The sequence below is a fragment of the Arvicanthis niloticus genome, chromosome 28, assembly GCF_011762505.2.
Source record: "Arvicanthis niloticus isolate mArvNil1 chromosome 28, mArvNil1.pat.X, whole genome shotgun sequence".
Classification (NCBI taxonomy): Eukaryota; Metazoa; Chordata; class Mammalia; order Rodentia; family Muridae; genus Arvicanthis; species Arvicanthis niloticus.
Window position 1 is genome coordinate 6,644,277 of NC_133436.1, and position 19,778 is coordinate 6,664,054.

General features: G+C 41.8%; 1 protein-coding gene across 1 annotated transcript in view; it reads right to left on the reverse strand.

Moving 5' to 3' along the window:
* Positions 1-19,778, reverse strand: part of Pacrg (parkin coregulated) — a 420,696-nt gene that overhangs the window by 169,870 nt on the left and 231,048 nt on the right. Inside the window, exon 3 of the mRNA XM_076926641.1 lies at positions 7,448-7,619. Within this exon, the coding sequence (XP_076782756.1) occupies positions 7,448-7,619 (172 nt within the window). The remainder of the gene's footprint in view (positions 1-7,447; positions 7,620-19,778) is intronic.

Below are 19,778 nucleotides of genomic sequence, written 5' to 3' on the forward strand. Positions count from 1 at the left end.
ATCTTCCAGGGATACTGACAAAAATGACAATTTCTAACTTTTTGTCTGATTTTGTTTTTGTTCTGAGACAGGCTCTTGTGTAGTGTAGGCTAGCCTCAAACTTGAGCAGACCTTTACCTTGAAATCCTGGCAGCAGCACTTTACAGGTGAGGGACTGGTGTCACTCAAAGAAGTGTAGTTTGCTTTGGGTTGTGGCAGCTGCATGGTTCAGCCAAAATCTCATCTAGGAATCAGATTCTGGTCTGCTTGTAACTAACATGTTAACTTGCTCAACTTAACAAAGCTAACAAAGGAACAGAGGTTTATGTCAGAGGGCACGAGGTACTATTCCCTCTCTCTACAAAATGCCCTGCAAGAACAACAACAAAAAATAAGGTAAATCTGCACTGAGAGATGAGAGACTAACACACTATATTCATAAAGGAACAAGACCCTAATTAAAAGAATAGCAGAAAAAAGTAAAAGTTAAGAATGACTGATATGGGGCTGGAGAGGTGGCTAAGCGGTTAAGAGCACTGGCGCTCTTCCAGAGGTCCTGAGTTCAATTCCAGCAACCACATGGTGGCTCACAACTATCTGCAAATCTGATCTGATGCCCTCTTATGGTGTGCCTGAAGACAGTGACAGTGTCCTCATGTACATTAAATAAATACATAAACAGGTCTAAAAAAAAATAATGGCTGGTATAAAATGTTTTAAGCTTGGGAGATAAAGTCCAGGAAAATGTTCAGGAAGTAGAACTATGAGGCAGAGATGGACACAGCAGCAAAGAGCAGAGAGTTTAGGGGACACCAGCTTGTGGTGCACAAGGCACTGCTTGGGAGTTCTGAGGCAGGAAAAGAAAACAGAGAAGTCATTGACGCAACAATGCCTGGTGAATGTCCACCACCGAGATGTGTGTCTCTCAGTTCAGATTTTCCCAGTGAAATGAATGGAAAAAGAACCAAAACACATCAACATGAAATTCTAATCTCCAGAAATAACAAGAAGATTGAGAGACTGGTAGAGAAATGTCAGGCAAATGAAGTTCGAATTCTAATTTTTAAAATTTGTTTAATTAATTAATTAGTTAATTAATTAATTTTTGGAATCAGGGTCTCTCTGCATAGTCCTGGCTGTCCTGGAATCCATCTGAGTAGACCAGGCTGGCCTCAAATTCACAATGATCAGCCTGCCTCTGCCTCTTGAGTGCTGAGATTAAAGGTGTGTGCCACAATGCCTGGCAAACTATAACATTTTAAAGACATAGCTTGGCAAGTCACAGAAATGTGACCTCAGATTTCCAAACAAAAATCATCCTCAACACTAGAAAACTAATAATCAAGTTTTGCGGACTTTTCGATTTCTAAGAACTAAGACACACTCTTCCTGAATCTTCAGGAAGTTACTGGAAGGCATGCTCTACTGTAGCAGTGGGGAAGCACACGGTCGAGGAACGAGTTCTCACGCAAGATGCCAGAGCACTTGGCAGGTCAGGGGACACATGGTCCTGGCCAGGGTGACAGGATGGAGGTCAAAGCATTACTGACTCCAGAAATAAAACCAGTGGGCCATCTCATATTCTAAACACTTGGAAAACAACATCCTCTTACTAGGTCTTTAGATACATAAGGAGATTTATGAAAGACTGAAATCAAGCAGGTAAAAAGAAAGCCAACATAAGTTATCTAGCAGGATAAGTTATACTGCAAATTTAACTAGTGTAGTAAGTAACTGGCAGTGACTAATGAAGTATAAAAATGGATTGCTCGTTTAATGCAAATTGACATAAGTGCACTGTAAAGCAGGATGGAATAAAGGTATGTTTATAGGAGAAAGGTAAATTCTTATCAGTGTATGGGACCACAAGCTTCTAATAGAGTGAGTCTCCCTCACATGCTCCTGAAGAAAAAAAAAACTTTTCTGTTGTAATACAATAATCCCTTCTCGATTTCTCTGTGGGCACAAAAGGTGCCTTGTGTTCCTTTCTCTTTTTGCACACAGCCTTGACAGCCTCCCCCTGCATATCATGTGCTGTACCATCTGTTGCACTCATGCATGGCTACTCGGAGTGTCTATGTATTTATGCAATCATTCATATCATGGATAAAGTGGAATCTCTCCATTCCTTAAGTAGAATGTTGAGACTTAGCCTTCATTTACTTCCCACAATTCACTCTGCACCTGTTGTCTGTCCTGCACCAGGCTTTCATGGTTGTGTTTGGGCACATAAGCTTCCTTTCTGCCATGCTGGCTTTGCTGCAGCCTGGCAGCTTGATAGAATTCTGGCATCTCTGGTCCCTCCATGTCTACACTGTCCAAGGTTTCCCAATCTCTTCTGCTTGATAGAGACTCTAGATCTGAAAGTCAGAGAGGAGACACTGGAGGACTGACAAGCATCTTACCTCTTCTGGGGAAGGGGTTTCTGGTCTAGTCTTCCTCCAGAGATAGGAGGCATCAGGTTAAGCAGCTGATTGCTCTTCAGTTTTCAATGCACAGAGAGTCATGAAGATCAAATTTTTATTGAGACTATGCTCATCAACATAAACCCATATTTCTTATATCCTTGAAACCTCTGAATATTAAATTTTATTTTTTAAAATGTTGTGTATTATGTGTGTTTGTGTGTACATGTGTATGTGCATTCCCGTATGTGAACTTGGGTGTGTGTATTCCATACAGTGCATTTGAAGGTCACAGGGCAACCTTAGGTGTCCTGCCCTTGTCTTCTACCTTGTTTGTGTCAGAGCCTCTTCATTTTGCTGTTCCACTGTGTTTGCCATGGCTCTTAAGCTACCAGGGATTCTCCTGTCACTGTCTCTCATCCCAGCACAGGGGTGTTGGGATTGCAGACATGAACCACTGTGCGAGCCTCTCCAGGGCTTCTAGGGGTTTAACTTAGGTCCTCACATGTTCCTGGTAAGCATTTTATCCAATGAGCCATCTCTCCGGCTCCAGAATTTACTTTTCTAAAAATAAAATAAGCTAAGCGGTTGTGCTTTTAAAAATGTCTTTTCTTCATGTTTAGGTAATATTTTGTTCAGTAGAGTTTATGTTCAGATTGTATTTTGTCCTTTGTGAGCAGATTGGAAAGTTCATTCTCCCAGCTGATGTACTGTTCATCATCTTTATTGCGTGCGTTAGTGCCTCGGTCCTTCTTTGTCTTATTTGTTGACTTGGAAAGCTTAGGCTCCAGTTTTCCTGGATTTTCAACCACCACAAAATTATCACGTCATTTTGTATAGTTGTGAAACTCTCGCTAAATACTTGCACAGAGCTCTTAGGAGTGGTGACTCCTGGTCCTGAGGTTTGCAGACCTTGAGATCCCTCTTTGGGAATCCCAGGGTAGGGGCATCCTCCCTGTGTTCACACCTGGGAGCACACGGCGCCCAGGATGTTCTCATTTCTTCTCCCTTTGCAGCCTGGGCTTCTGCTGTGAAGTGTGAGCTCTAGTCAGCTTATTCCTTGAAGTTCTGCACTTCCCCTGTACAGATGTTTGAAGGATTCTTTTTTTGTTCTCCTCCTTCCTTTCTCTATCCGTTTTTCTTTCTCTTTCTTCTTTCTGTCTTCTTCCTTCCTTCAATCCATCCTCCCTGCACTTCTTTCTTTGGCACGTGTGCTTTGAGAAGGCTTCGTTTCCTTCACTTTGTTTTTACCTTGTGAGCTTTTTGACTGCAGGGTCAAGGCTGGTTTTCCTCGCAGGACCCTTCTTTGCCACACCTCTGCCTTGGGTTTCTGTTCTTGTTGTCTCAGTATTTTTCTGGGCAGCACTCACATGAAGTTCCATTTGGGTCCCACCTTCCCTGTTAATTTTCTTTGCTCTTCTGTGTTTCGTAGACTTGTCTTTTCTACAACGTGCCTCTTCATAGCCTATGCTTGTGCAGCTGGCAGGGTTTGTTTCCAACTCTCTGGAGACTTTCCCTTACTACATTCAAATTGGCTTATTTGCATGTGACTTCTCTTCTTTAGGCCAAGGCTGAGAAGGAGCCTGGGGTGTGGGGCAAGTGCACGATAATGACTAGAATTTCAAACAAAATGCTACATGTTTATGTTTCTTCTGCTTCAATACGCAGTGTCACAATATTCTTTTCCTTTGACCATCCCAGGTCTTCTCTGTCTCTGTCTGTCTGTCTGTCTGTCTGTCTCTCTCTCTCTCTCTCTCTCTCTCTGCACATGTGTGTGTGTATGTGTGTGCGCCTGTGTGTGTGCACTTTGCCCAGTGTCCCATTCCACACTGTGGTGCTGCTCTTCCGTTTGCCGCCAGAGTGGGAGCCTTTTTCCCTTCTCCTGGCTCCATTTTCAACCCTCTTCTGAATTTGACATGCGCAGAATCAAGATGCTCACTGTGGCTGCTCTGCAGGTTAGGGATGAAGTTTCCTCATCGTAACCAGATCAAACAATAATCCATAACTCCCAGGTCAGACTGCTAGAGAATTTTTCTTTTCTCATCCTTTCCCACAACACAACATCTTACTATTGTTTCTAGCAATTCCTGCTGTGACCCCAGCTGTGTTATCAAGGGCATTCCATTACTCACTCTGAGGATTTTGGACTAGGTTATTTTGTAGTTTCTAGCCCAGAATAATTCAAGAGTGAAAACTGAGAAAAAGGAGCAAAGATGCTTTTGCCATGAAATGATATCAATGGAAGAGGTAGTGGGTGCTAATTTGGGTACTGCAAAACGAGATGTTTTTTCTTTAAAGCCTGATAAAGCTCAGGTCCTAAGTAGATGAAGAGAGAGAGAGAGAGAGAGAGAGAGAGAGAGAATATTTTTATTATATTTTTACTTTTTTGTAGTTTGGAAATAAATACTAGACCTGATAAGTGCATCTATGTTTCATTTCAGGATCATCAATTTTGTAACTTTTAAGAACTAAATCCCAGACTCTGGGATTTAGACTCTGGGGATGCACAGAGGCACCGATTCTGTCTCTTCCTCACAATGAGTAAATCCATGTTGCTCTGCCTTCATAGATAGTAATTAGGACCGCTAGCTGGTGATGGTAAGGTTAATTTTTGCCCCTGGATAAAAATCACAATTATACTAACAGTATGGTTTAAAAACAAGGCACACACAGCTGTTACATGTTATGCAATTATGTGCATCAGCCTGTTTCTAGATCAATTAGCCTCATTCCAGAATTCCACCTGGAAGAGGTATTTTATGCACATGGCATTTCCCACTGAGGGCTGAAACTTGCATGATGCTGCATAGGGAACCAGCATTTTTCCCTGAGAAATATTTGGCTTCCGGTAACAGGATGACAATGGGTATTTGGTGACATCATCCTGGACTGCCATGCTACGGCTGGCACCAAGAACAGATTCTCTTGGCTACTGGAACCTTATGCTATCAAGTCTCACTTGGTCAGTTTTCCCCTGATAAGTTGTGTTACCAAGTTCTTAGTAATGTTTCTGCTTATCAGCAGATGATGGCCTCTGGTGTGTGGATGCCGTCAATTCTGTCTTCATAATGTTCTGCTCCCTCAGTTTATTTACATGTCTTCAAACACAGATCAAATAGACTGACAGTCCCTTCACCTAGGGTCACCACTCTCTGGTATGGTCTGATTTAATTGTAGAAAGTAATCAAAATATTGCATAGGAACTGTCTGCTCTGCAGTATTGGGACCGTAGAAAGCTCCCAAGGAGGTATCCATCCTAGAGCACAGTATTTTAAGGAGTGGGACAATGACCTGGGCTCTGATGTTCTTCTGTTCTTCTCATTGGTGTAGGAGAAAAGGGCAGATGGTTCCTGGCGAGAACATTCTGGTCCCTGTTTTTGTTTATCTGTGACACTTTCTATCATCCTTTAAAAAATGGCTTACTTCAACTACAAGTGGACATCTTTAAGTAGCCCAGTGGGGAGAGAAAATCACAAGCAGAAAGGGGTCGAGTGATCTCAACCCTCGTCTCGTTCCTGAAGGCCTTGTAAGGACTCCTTCAGGTGGCTGATGGATGAGGGGAAGGGCTGCTGCCTTCTCAGGGCTCATTTGAAGGACTTGTTCTTGTCACATGAGGTCACTTTGACTATTATTTGGTAGAAGTGTGAACTCTCCAAGAGTTCAAAGCTAGCAAAGAAAGTTCTAGAGCGGAGTCTGTGTGGAGAGTGGTGGGAGCCAAATGCCGAAGATCCAGATCTTAACAAGGTTTCCTTCCTTCAAGTCAATGAAAGCTGACTTAACAAGGCTTCCTTCCTTCAAGTCAGTGAAAGCTGACCGTAAGCAAACCAAGTGACCCAGGCTCTGGGTAGTGACTCAGTGTCGAACTCATTTGTCTTCGTTTTGGTCACACCATTTTGTCAGAACACACCCCAGACAACTAAGGTAGGTCCTGTAACTCTAGAAGCCCAAGAAGGGGCCTTCCAGTCTTTGGGAAGCAGTTGGCAGGGATAGGAGATGGCACAGCACACGAAGGAGGGAGAGGAGGCAAGATCCCAGTTACGCTGTGCAAGCCATGGGGCAGGTGGGTCCAAAGTTGGGAGGTAGGAATGCCTGGGGTAGTTCATCGTGTGGAAATGGCAGAACGCCATCCCTTGTGGCGTTCTCAGAGGCTCCGATCTCCTGATTTTAATTAGAGGTGACAGTTAAAGCCATAGCAAACCACACTGGGTTTGGTGGTGACTGATGAGGAGTCAGGACTGATTCTCCTCTCCAAGTCTTGATGGTGAACACCAGGCTGGCCTGTGGTGACTCTGTTACTAGCTTCACAGAAGGTAAGAAGATCAGATGCAAACCAACCAATGTCAACAACAATAAAAAAAACAACAACAAACAAAAAACCAACAACAACCTAGTTTGGAGCCTGGAGAACTCTCAGGAAAACTTTAGAAAACTTTAGAATGCTCTGCTCTTTGACAAGCTGGAAGCAGTCATGCCTGAGCAAACTCAGAAAGGAAGCATGCCCTCATCACATAACAACAAACCCTACTGGTCCTTGTTTCCAAGAGTTACCACAGGAACCCACTGTAGATTAAAGATTCCGTGTGCTAAGAAACTATTTTCTGTGTTCCAGATCCCCCTCCACCTCCTTCTGAGTTATAACTCTTATTATCTCACAGATATTTGGAAAAAAAATAACTGTATTTCTACTTAAAATTTTAAGATGGTATTTAGAGGTACTATTTAGTTGGTGTTTGGCTGCAGAACATATAAAAGGTCACACACTTTACCTCTGAATGGACAAGTTAGTCTGAACACCGTGTCGGGACCACGTTGTATCTCAAATTAGTGTGATTTTCACTGCTTTAGTTTGTTTGTGTTTAAGTCATGGTGTAGTATTAGTGATGAGAAATATTTCCCGAGATTTCAAATGTCTGGCCTCCTAAGTCAATTTATAAAAACCCCGCACAAAGCCTTGGGATCATCTTGGTCTGCTTTGTTTTACTGCTTAATTAGTAAGTTGTCAAATGCAGTCCTGCTTTGAGACACAGACAGGCTTTTTTTTTTTTTTTTTCCTGTTCACTTACTTTTTATCGGGATAATGAGCTGAGGAATGACAGGTAGAATCTTGTTCCCTCCGTGTTCCAGCATGTCGTGGATTCCTTGCCGAGCAAAAAACTCATAGGGAAACGTCATTTCACAAAGCCCATCAAAAAACAGAGGCAGGTAATGATGGTAGTCCAGCTTCTCAATTTCTACCTGGAAGGAGAGAGAAGAAGCAGCTTGTGAAAACAACCGTGGGGTGGTGGTGCAGCGCTGGCCCCTGCTGTGGGGAGGAAGATGACTCAGTCCTTCAGGGAGGTGTGACTGACCCTTGCACCCAGTCACCTGAAGGTGTGCTGGATGCCTCTGATTTCTGAGCAACGAGGGCACATTCTCAACTTTCAAATGTCAACATTGAGACAAGTATCTTGGTCACATATCACCTACACTGGGGGCATATTAGCAAATCGTTGATTTTGTTAGGATATTTTGTTTGTTTGTTTGTTTACTTGCTTGCTTGCTTACCATTTGGGTCAAGTTTGATCTTGAATGTTCAGATCAGGATTCAATATAGGAACATTGGAAACACATGGGTAAGAACAAAATGGAAAGAAAGCTTGAAGCAGTTGACATTGGTAGGCATGTTTCTATCAGGAACCTAATAGGGGATACATGTGAATTTAGTATGATGTAGCTGACCAATAAGGCAATTATAGCCACATGTTTCCTGGCACATAGGTGACAGTCTAATGCTGGTGTCACCAAGACAACACGAGAACCCGATTTTTGATGGATATTTCGGCACACAAGCCAGTCTCCCCTTGGCTGCTTCTTGAGGAACAGAGATGTGTCTGTCTCTCAAGCTGGAGCCACCTGGATCTGAGATGGTGCACTGCCCTCAGGCTCTGTGGTTGAGCACAATGAGAATCTGCACTGCTATAACCTGGAGAATTAATTGTCTCTTGTCCTGTGTCTTCCTATTCTTTAACCAGTGCAATCGACTGAGGTCTACTACTAACATCACTTTAATGGACGTGGTTAAAGTGAGTCCTCTACTCCCTTCCTCACATCTGCTTTCTGACTTATGTTTCGAGACTTAGGACAGGATTTGCTTTCCCTCTTCCATGTTACAATATTTCTTTAAGTGACAGGCATTGATTACCTACATGACTCCGTTTTCAAGAGCAGTGTAAAGAAAATTTATAAAATAAATGAGAAATGAGGTAGCAGTCTAAGACAGGGAAACGTGCTGAAAGCCTGGGTGATAAGATTGACAAAGTTGGGGCCACCCCTTGTCCCTGACTACAGCCATGGTTTGTCACTGAAGTCTGTGAAGAGTTCCCTCCCTGGCCTGTTTGTTACCCAGCACATCTGCCATCAGTGCACATCTGATCTGTGACAACTTGACATTGCCTGTTGACAACACAAACTTCTATAAGTGTTGTCTGGGCTGTCCAATAGATACAAGGTGACATCATCCATATGTTACTTTCTGCTTGCATGTCTTCTAGGGGTCTATGTTAGGAGGATAATATTGTTTTCTGTTGTTGAATTTGCCTAGGCTTTGCTAAGACCTGTTGGGGTCTACTTAGCACAGAGAGCTTCATACACATGGGTTTTAATAATATTTTATCTGACTTTTGACTTTTCCTTTTGTCCTCCTTTTCCTCCATCCCTCCTTTCTTTTCTCCCTCCCTCTCTCTCTCCTTCCCTGTATCTTTTCTTCTTTCCTATGCTCCCCTCTTCCATTCCCTTTTCTCTTAAATTCCTCCTAGAAGCAATAGGACCATTTCCACAGTAAAGTATTTCAAAAGAACCCTCTAGGGTGAGTCCTGTAGCTCTCTAGTTTCACGCTCTCTCTTTACCCACTTTCCCCCTGATTCCCTGATTTCTTTGATCAAGGCCACCAGTGATTCCTTTTATCTAATCCTCTTATCCCACTCAGATGGAATTAGTACAATATAGGTAGCCCCATGAACTTACCCCTTCCCTGAACCTCCTTCACCACACCCCAAATGGCAAGCCCCTCCCATTCCTTTGGGGGCCAGACTTCCACTGCTCCTGATCAAAGTCCCACAGGGTCTCCCTGACCTGTGCTTTGGATATGTTCATATCACATTCCCCTCTCCAGTATGTGCAGTGCTCTGGAGACTCTCCTGCCTCCGCCCCTCCCCACTTGGACACTTTCCTTGGATGCATGTTCCTATAGCTCAGGTTGCCAGAAGAAAATCCTAGTGGCTGGACACTCAAAACAGGCACTTGGGACTGTGGAGACAACACCTGGCAAGCATGACGAAGTCCTTGAATCCCCACGAAAAGCCAGATGTGGCAGTGTGCAACTGTAATCTCAGCCCTAAAATGACAGAGACAAGGGGATTCCCAGGGCTTGTTGACAATGGATGAATCAGGTTTAGTGAGAGTTTCTGTCACAAAAACCAAGGTGGGAGATACCTTATATCAACTTCTGTCTTGTGCAACCATGCTTATTTGTACACACACACACACACACACACACACACACCCCTTAGACATTGATTTTCCCACAATTATAGATGCTGGAAAATGCAGCATTAGGAAATGCAAGGCTGGAGGCTCTCTCATACGCTGGGGAGTATATCCCGCCTACTCCCACAGGGCCATTCTGCGCATGTAGAAAGTGAGCTCTGTGTCTTTGCCCCTCTCAGACAGACACTCATGCTTCTGGACTCCCTTGACTTCTCTCATCTCCATCTAGGCCCAGCTCTAATTCCAGGTGCACTGGGCTTAGCACCTATGCATGTTGGATGAGAGTGGAGTGGAGACATCTCAGTCCATAGGACACTTCTCTTGCACCAATAGCTCTCTGACACCACATCCTTTAGCTTAGACATCAGCTCAGTGAGGCCTCTCTGTCACCATCTACCCCTTCTGTGATTTTCACTACACCTATTATAAGCCATTAAAACTCTTGAGCTCTGTTGTTCAGCAAGCTTGTCACTGCCAAGGAGGGCATGCATCACATGGCAGGCTTTAAATTCTCTCTCTCTCTCTCTCTCTCTCTCTCTCTCTCTCTCTCTCATCTCTCTCTCTCTCATTTTTTATTATGTATTCACCATGTGGGGGCATGCCATGGTGTGCTGGTGAAGATTAGAAGATGTCTTTCAGGGATCAGCTCTCACCAACCATCATGGTGGTCCCAGGGATTAAATCCAGGTCCTCGAGCACCTTTACCTGTTGAGCTATCTTGCTGGGCCCTGCATTTTAACTCTGACCCCTGGTCCCTTGTTGTAAGGGCCTCAGATATCCAGTCAGCCAAGAAAGAGTGATGAGCGATAAAGACCTGTGTTCACCCAAGGCTGGGCTATGGTCAGGGACCCAGAGGCTCTAGAGTTTTATGTTGGCCAGAAGGAGCTAGTGTGTAAGCATCCTTGTACATTTACATATTCTACAACTTTAGCTCTTAAATAAAATGCTTTTGTTCTATCTGTGGGGATACAATGTTTATTCATATCTTATGCACTTCAATATTTCATGACAATATTTTTGTACCTTAATAGACAACCAAAATGGACCACTTAATACTTAACCTGCAGTTCACTAGAAGTCATGTTGAGTTCTGACACTGGCCTGTGTATTTGGGACTTTACAGCTGGAAGTACTTCTTTTCCACAGAACCTTTAGTTGGAACCACCCTACAATATGTCCATGTTGGCAATGACCAGGTCTGCATTGTAAAAATCTAGATGTTGAGACTATGTTTGGCTTAAGTCTTTAAGGAGGTGAATGATGAGATCCCTTGTTTCTAGGCTACAGTCTCACACCATGATGCTGTGCTGTAGAGTACTTCTACATGTCTATACTTGTTGGCTCATTTACTTTTTAAAATGGTTTTTTATTGTTCCAGCTTTGTAGTTTCTGATCATAAGGCGACTAGTTTAGTGCTTAATATAATGTGTATTCTTCAAGAATCTCCATAAATGGTAGTTTGAAATTTGATAATCTTCTAATGAGGGTCTATGGAATCCAGAGGCAGAAGAAATTCTGTGGACTTGGACATAGACATGGGCTGTGTTGGACACAGGTACCACATTGGTTAGTAACCCTTTAAATATTAACCCCAGAGATGGAAGTGTTCTTACACATAGACTCTTCTTTTGAATTTATGGAGACTTTGTAAGGATCACAGTGCTTGGTCTCTTGGTCTTCTAGTGACCTTTGCTAAGAGCAGTACAGCTCTATCTCCCTCAGTATGTCAATACAGTGCTTTATCCCCACAACAAATGTTCCAGGCAATGATACCACACTGAATGGCAAAAAGCACAGTGCATACAACTTCTGGAACATCCCAACCAGAGACCATCGCATTTTCCTCATGGATGCATCAATCAGCTGATGAAAGACAGAAAATATCTGCTATCACAACACATGTAATGATTCCTGAAGACACTGCTTAGAATTATAAATTGATGTATAAAGGCATAATTAGCTCTGAATGAATTATGGACTCATATGTACTTACTATGATATTTCTAAAACACCCAGAGGCAGCCACTGAATTGTTGCAGGAAGCCTTACAAATTCTACAAGTGTTAGGCACTGTCTGTAGATGGTATGTATAAAACACTCTACATAGATGGGCCCCATCTTCAACTGTGTATAGATACAGTCCTATTGAATAACTTAAAAACCATTTCAGCCATTCTATGTTTTAGGTATATTAAATAAGCAACATAACATGTAATGTTGTGTATATACCTTTTGATACTAGAAAGTTTTTAACATGAAAAGTGCTCTCTGGCATAGAAAGGAGCCGGCGGCAGAAAGATGGCAGCCAAGACTGAGATGAAACCATCAACTGCCAAAAATCTAAAACATGAATCAGAATGTGCTAGTAACACAGGCTAGGAAATGAGCTGAGCTCCAGAAATGCTTAGACCCTGGAGATGGGGATGAAATCCCATCACTGAGGTAAGTGGAGGGCTCTGGGTGGTGATAGGCAACCTCAAGAGGGATCAGACCCTGGCTGAGACTGGAGTGCTGAACCAGGAGATCATGGCAAGGGAAAGAAATTGAGCAAGAATGTCCATGCGACCAGGGAACTTGAAGGTTGCTTTCCTTGTGGCATGGGGACAAGGTGTCTTTCCTTCATCTGTAGAAACAGATAACTTGATGAGAAACTCCCAGTGGAGAAGGTCTCTGAGAAATGAAAGCCCACAAGATGTAAAGGCAAGAAGTTCAGTCTCAGATAATGGCAATGACATCCGCAGGACCCAGACACAAGACAAATGAAAGACCATTAGCACTTAAATAATGTGGGGGAAAAAAGCAGCCACCCAGAAAGCACAGCTCCTATGCTCAGATGTGCCTACTGTCAAATTTCTACCAATCACTAGTGCCAGACTGACCCCAAATACTCACCAGACCTTTGGGTATGGGGGGGGAACTGGGGGGGGCAGCTTGAAATTAAAGAATGAGATCTGAAAAGGGAGGCTTCAAAAATGCCTTAAAACTGATGAGGCTAGAGAGACAGCTCAGTGAATAAAGTGCTAGCAATAAGTGTATGAAGACCTGAATTCAGACGCCAAGAACCCGAGTTTCTAGATAGGTGCCAAGTACCAAAATTAAATCAGGAGCAGATAAATCATTGAAACAGTCCCATAACCCCTAAAGAAATAGAAGCAGTCATTTAAAGTCTCCCCACCAAAAAAAGTTCAGGACCAGATGGTTTTAGAAAAGAATTCTATCAGACCTTCCAGGAAGACCTAATACCAATTATCTTCAAACTATTCCACAGAATAAAAACAGAACCCAATTCGTTCTATGAAGCTGCAATTACACTCATACACAAACCTCACAAAGACCCAAATAAAGAGAACTTCAGACCAATCTTTCTTATAAATATTGATGCAAAAATACTCAATAAAATTCTCACAAACCAAATCAAAGAACACATCAAACAATCATCCACCATGATCAAGTAGGCTTTATCCCAGGAATGTAGGGATGGCTCAATATTCCGAAATCCATCAATGTAATCCACTACATAAATAAACTCAAAGAAAAAAAACCCACATGATCATCTCACTAGATGCTGAGAAAGCATTTGACAAAATTCAACATCCCTTCATGTTAAAAGTCTTGGAAAAATCAGGAATTCAAGGCCCATACCTAAACATAGTAAAAGCAATATACAGCAAGCCAGTAGCCAACCTCAAACTAAATGGAGAGAAACTTGAAGCAATCCCATAAGATCAGGGACTAGACAAGGCTGCCCACTCTCACCCTACCTATTCAACATAGTACTGGAAGTCCTAGCTAGAGCAATTAGACAACAAAAGTAAGTCAAAGGGATACAAATAAGAAAGGAAGAAGTCAAAATTTCACTATTTGCAGATGATATGATAGTATACTTAAGTGACCCTAAAACTTCCACCAGAGAACTCCTAAACCTGATAAACAACTTCAGTAAAGGGGCTGGATATAAAATCAACTCAAACAAATCAGTAGTCTTCCTCTACTCAAAGGATAAACAGGCTGAGAAAGAAATTAGGGAAATGACACCCTTAACAATAGTCACAAATAATATAAAATATCTTTGAGTGAATCTAACTAAGCAAGTGAAAGAGCTGTATGACAAGAACTTCAAGTCTCTGAAGAAAGAAATCGATGAAGATCTCAGAAGATGGAAAGATCTCCCATGCTCCTGGATTGGCAGGATTAATTTAGTAAAAATGGCCATCTTGCCAAAAGCAATCTACAGATTCGATGCAATCCCCATCAAAATTCCAAGTCACTTCTTCATAGAGATAGAAAGAGTCATTTGCAAGTTCATTTGGAATAACAAAAACCAAGGATAGCGGAAAAACTATTCTCAACAATAAAAGAACTTCTGGGGGAATCACCATCCCTGACCTCAAATTGTACTACAGAGCAATAGTGATAAAAATTGCATGATTTTGGAACAGAGACAAATAGATCAATAGAATAGAACTGAAGAACCCACACACCTATGGTCACTTGATCTTTGACAAAGGAGCTAAAACCATCCAGTGGAAAAAGGACAGCATTTTCAGCAAATGGTGTTGGTTCAACTGGAGGTCAACATGTAGAAGAATGCAAATTGATCCATTGTTATCTCCCTGTACAAAGCTCAAGTCCAAGTGGATAAAGGACCTTCACATAAAACCAGATACACTGAAACTAATAGAAGAAAAAGTGGGGGAAATCCAGGAACACATGGGCACAAGGGAAATTTTCCTGAGAAGACCACCAATAGTTTATGTTCTAAGATCAACAATAGACAAATGGGACCTCATAAAATTTCAGAGTTTCTGTAAGGCAAAGAGCATTGTCAATAGGACAAAATGGCAGCCAACAGATTGGGAAAAGATCATTACCAATCCTACATCTGATAGAGGGCTAATATCCAATGTGTACAAAGAACTCAAGAAATTAGACTTTAGACAACCAAATAACCCTATTTAAAATGGGGTACAGAGCTAAACAAAGAATTCTCAACTGAGGAAACTCAAATGGCTGAGAAGCACCTTAAGAAATGTTCAACGTCCTTAGTCATCAGGGAAATGTAAATCAAAACAACCCTGAGGTACCACCTCACACCAGTCAGAATGGCTAAGATCAAAAACTCAGGTGATAGTAGATGCTGGCAAGGATGTGGAGAAAGAGGAACACTCCTTTATTGTTGTGAGATTGCAAGCTGGTACAACCACTCTGGAAATCAGTCTGGTGGTTCCTCAAAAATTGGACATAGCATTACCTGAGGATCCAGCTATACCACTCCTGGGCATATACCCAGAAAATGCTCCAACATATAACAAGGACATATGCTCCACTATGTTCATAGCAGCCTTATTTATAATAGCCAGAACCTGGAAAGAACCCAGATGTCCTTCAACAGATGAATGGATACAAAAATTGTGGTACATTTACACAATGGAATATTACTCAGCTATTAAAAATAATGAATTTGAGAAATTCTTAGGTAAATAGATGGAACTAGAAAATATCATCTTGAGTGAGGTAACCCAATCACAAAAGAACATACATGGTATTTGCTCACTGATAAGTGGATATTAGCTCAAAAGCTTGAAATAGCCTAGATTCAACTCACAGACCACATGAAGCTCATGAAGAAGGAAGACCAAGTGTGGATGCCTCGGTCCTACTTAGGAGGAGTAACAAAATACTCAAGGGAGCAAATATGGAGACAAAGTGTGGGACAGAAACTGAAGGAGGGGCCATCTGGAGACCATTCTCCCTCGGTATCCATCCCATGTGCAGTTACCAAAGGTAGACACTTTTGTGGATGGCAGGAAATGCATGCTGACAAGAGCCTGATATAGTTGTCTCCTTAGAGGTCTGCCAGAGTCTGACATATTCAGAGGCAGATGCTCACAGCTAACCATTTATCTGTTCAAGGGGTTTTCAATGGAAGAGTTAGAGAGAAGACTGAAGGAGCTGAAAGGGTTTGTGGCCCCATGAAGAGAGCAACAATACCAACCAACCAGAGCTCCCCAGGGTCTAAACCACAAGCCTGGGAGCACATAGGGAGGGACCCAAGACTCCATCTGCATATGTAGGGTAGGATGACCTTGTTTGTCATAGGTGGGAGAGGAGATCCTTGGTCCTATGAAGGCTGGAGGCTGAGTGTGGGGGAATTCAAGGGTGGGGAGGTGGGTGTGTGGGGTAGATGGGGACACACCCTCATAGAATCAGGAGGAAAGGGGATGGGATAGAGGGTTTCTGGGTGGTGGGGGGAATGGGGTAAGGGGATAAAACCTGAAATGTAAATTTAATATCCAATAAAAAAGAAAGAAAATAAAAAACTCATATATATATATATATATATATATATATTATACACATATATACATATTTATGACACCATACATTTTTGACAACATATATGTGTATATATGACAGCATATATTTTTGACAGTATATACATATATACTGTTGAAAATGGCACACACATACACCCACCATATACACACACAAACACACACACACACACACACATATTCTCAAATACACATGCCATTATGATATTTTCCCAGGTGGTGCGTCACAGAGAGGATATCAAGTTATAGCCCTATAAGCAACAAACCAGTATTCGTGTTTCTATTGTTTATCCAGAAGGAATGCTACCATAGGTTGACTCTTAACAATATCAGAGGTGAAATGGCATTTCAGTGCGGCTTTAACTGCTGTTTCTCTTTCTGTGCACAAAACCAGCTTTCAAAGGCAGGTTTGAAAGCCATTTGTACACTCTCTCCTGTGAATTATATTTTTATATGCTATGCAAATTTTCACTATGAATCATTGGCTTTCTTTCTCAGGTCCTTTATTTGGGGTGGGGCATAGTCATTTGTATGTGGAAGGAACATCTCGTTTTTCTTTTGCTAATGCAGCCATTGTTATGCCGTTGAAAATGACAGTCATTTATGGATTCTGAAGTTTGAATTATTATTAGGAAGGTTTTTCTTCAATTTCGAGCCATAGAGAATATAGCCCATTAGAAAACATCCCAGTACTTCCATGTTTCCTATTCATTTGAATCAGTATCATCTTTGTGACGTTTCTGGTGTGGTACAGGGTTCATTTCCAGCTGGTATCCAGCTGTCTAAGTCACTTAGAGAAATTCCCTTTTCGCAGCAAAGCTCTACCTGACTTTCTTTTCTTTCCTTGGCCTGGCTACTATTCAAGAATTTGCAACAGTTTTATTTAATTATGACAACTGCCCAATAACTGTTGATATCTTGTTGGCTAGCTGTATTCATACACTTTTATCATTACCATAGTTTTCTTCTTGACTTTTTTAAAATATAAAACTTCAAAATACATTTGAGACATAAGTCTTACTTTGTGAACCTACAATAGAACTTTAATTTGACAACAACATAAAATTCACTCTTTGAAAACGCAATCCAATATTTTTGAAAGCTAAATATGTACTAGGCCATAAAAGGAGTCTCAAGGGTCCCTAAAATATCTATCCTGGTTGTCATATTTATTGTACAGAAAATTAAACAAAAATACTTAGTAAGGCAAAAGCCAAGCTTCTAATCCTCACAGATTTAGAAATTCAGAAATTCATCTGAATTACTCATAAATCAACAAGAAAATCACTACAGAAAAAAATTTAGGCACTGAATCACAATGAAATTATGTAACCTCCAATGAAAAGAATAATGTCCATTGCAGAGACATCTCGTAAGAAAAGGAGAATAAAAACAGCCACAGAAAGCACCATCTGACCCCAGGCTCAAAGCTGCAGCCAGCCACTTAGAGACAACTGAACCTCATGAAACCAAGACTCCAAGAGTATGCACAAAACTAGGATCGGACACTTGAGCATTACATGTTTAGACTTAGTCTTTGGGAAGATGTAACAGCAAGCATGACACTCTATGGTGAAGCTTTGAAGATAGTTGTCAAGGAGGTCCTGCTAACGTAACAGACAAGAAAAAAAAAATGACCCTGAAAATATGCAAGAGAGAAAGCAAATTTTTCACAGTGAGTCTGACCTGGCTGTCTGTGGGCTGTCTATGGACACAGTGTGGACTTTACAAACACTTCCACCCAGCAAAGGGCTGACTGAGGATCGATGCACCAAACAGAACAGCATTTATTCCCATATGTGGTTAAATATAAAATGAGGTTTTAGAAGTTCACAATCGAATAAAATGAGTCCACTAACAAATAAAGGTAATACTTGATACATGATACATAAGGCCTTATGGAGAAAATTAATTAATTATTGCTAAGTATAAATGCAAGGCAGGCAATATTTTTAGGGATTCAATGGAAAATGATACTCTGTGTAAATTCTTCATTGTCTGAATGGCCACTTCTTTATATAATATAATGTTGATGACTCTCTCTAGGTAGAGGATATTAATTATGGAGTCACAAATCTAGAAGTGGAGTAGAAAATCAAATTACTTTGTACAATAACCTTATTTTAAGTTTCTGTCAAAAATGTTACTAAGACAGTTAAAGGTCAGTTGTAAGCAGATCTCGAATTTATTCACACTTAACCTTTACTATCGAGAAGTTTTATGTGCGTAACTGTAGCAGTCAATGAATAATACTTTCATATGTAATAAATAAGAAAGAGTCCCATGTTCTGTAGCTTTGCACATTCCCGCTCTCCATCACTTGCCAAAAAGCTAAGGGAAGAAAAAAAAATTAAAAAACGTACAAGTAGTATTTGCTTTAACCGGAGAGAAATAAATACAAAGAAGCAAAATGTGTATAAAAATACAGTGTTAGAGTTTATCTTCCCTTTCTCATAGTCCTGAACACCACACTTTGGAGAGGGGCAGGGGCAGGGGCTGTATCTGGGGGGTAGCACATGTTCATAAAACAAAACAGGAAATGTGTGATCGGCCTGGAACATCTCAGCAGAATTTCAGGAACTAGGAGAAAGATACTCTTTGAGGCTCCTGTCACTGAGAACATGTCAGTGTTTAATAACAACTGTCCTTGAATGCAGTATGGTTAATCTCAATCTCTCTCTCTCTCTCTCTCTCTCTCTCTCTCTCTCTCTCTCTCTCTCTCTCTCTCTCTCTCTCTTTTTCGAGACAGGGTTTCTCTGTATAGCCCTGCTGTCCTGGAACCCACTCTGTAGACCAGGCTGGCCTCGAACTCAGAAACTCAGAAATCCGCCTGCCTCTGTCTCCCAAGTGCTGGGATTAAAGGCGTGCGCCACCACTGCCCAAATTGGTTAATCTCATTACATGGAAAATCAAGGCAATGTCAAGAAGGACCACCCACGTGGGGGGTGGCGGGGTAGTGGTGCTCTGTCTCTCCCACTCAGCATACTGTGCGTGTATCCCACAGAGGTTGGTTATAATTTATTTATGCTATTTTTTTGAGATTTCTTATATTTCTTAGTCAGGAAACGAAAGCAAAAATTAACAATAAAGCAACCACAGAAGGTAATGTTGCAAATGGTTAGATGCCCCAGTGGAGTGAACAAGGATGCCCAGGAAGAGGCCTGATCAAGAGAAAGGAGGGATAACTATGGGGTGGAGTGAATATGGGAGTACGTGTCATCAGGTGGACAGCTGTGACAAGACTCGAAAATGAGAGATGGGCAGAGTCCAGGGAAAGTGCCCCTGAGGAAGGCCAGGAGGAAGACAGCCACAGCTTGTTTGGGAAGCAGTGTCTGGTTTGGGCTAATGTGACCTGGGTTGGGGTGACCAGTCAGGTAGTTCTGGAGAGGCAGGAGGGCCTCTGCGTCAGGTGGACACTGGACTAGACATTTTAGAGAAGGTTAGAGATGATGTAATACATGTGTGATTAATAATGACCCAACCCAGTGGTGACTGTAGAAAGATCAGAGATCAGGGGTAACTGTTTCATAGCCAA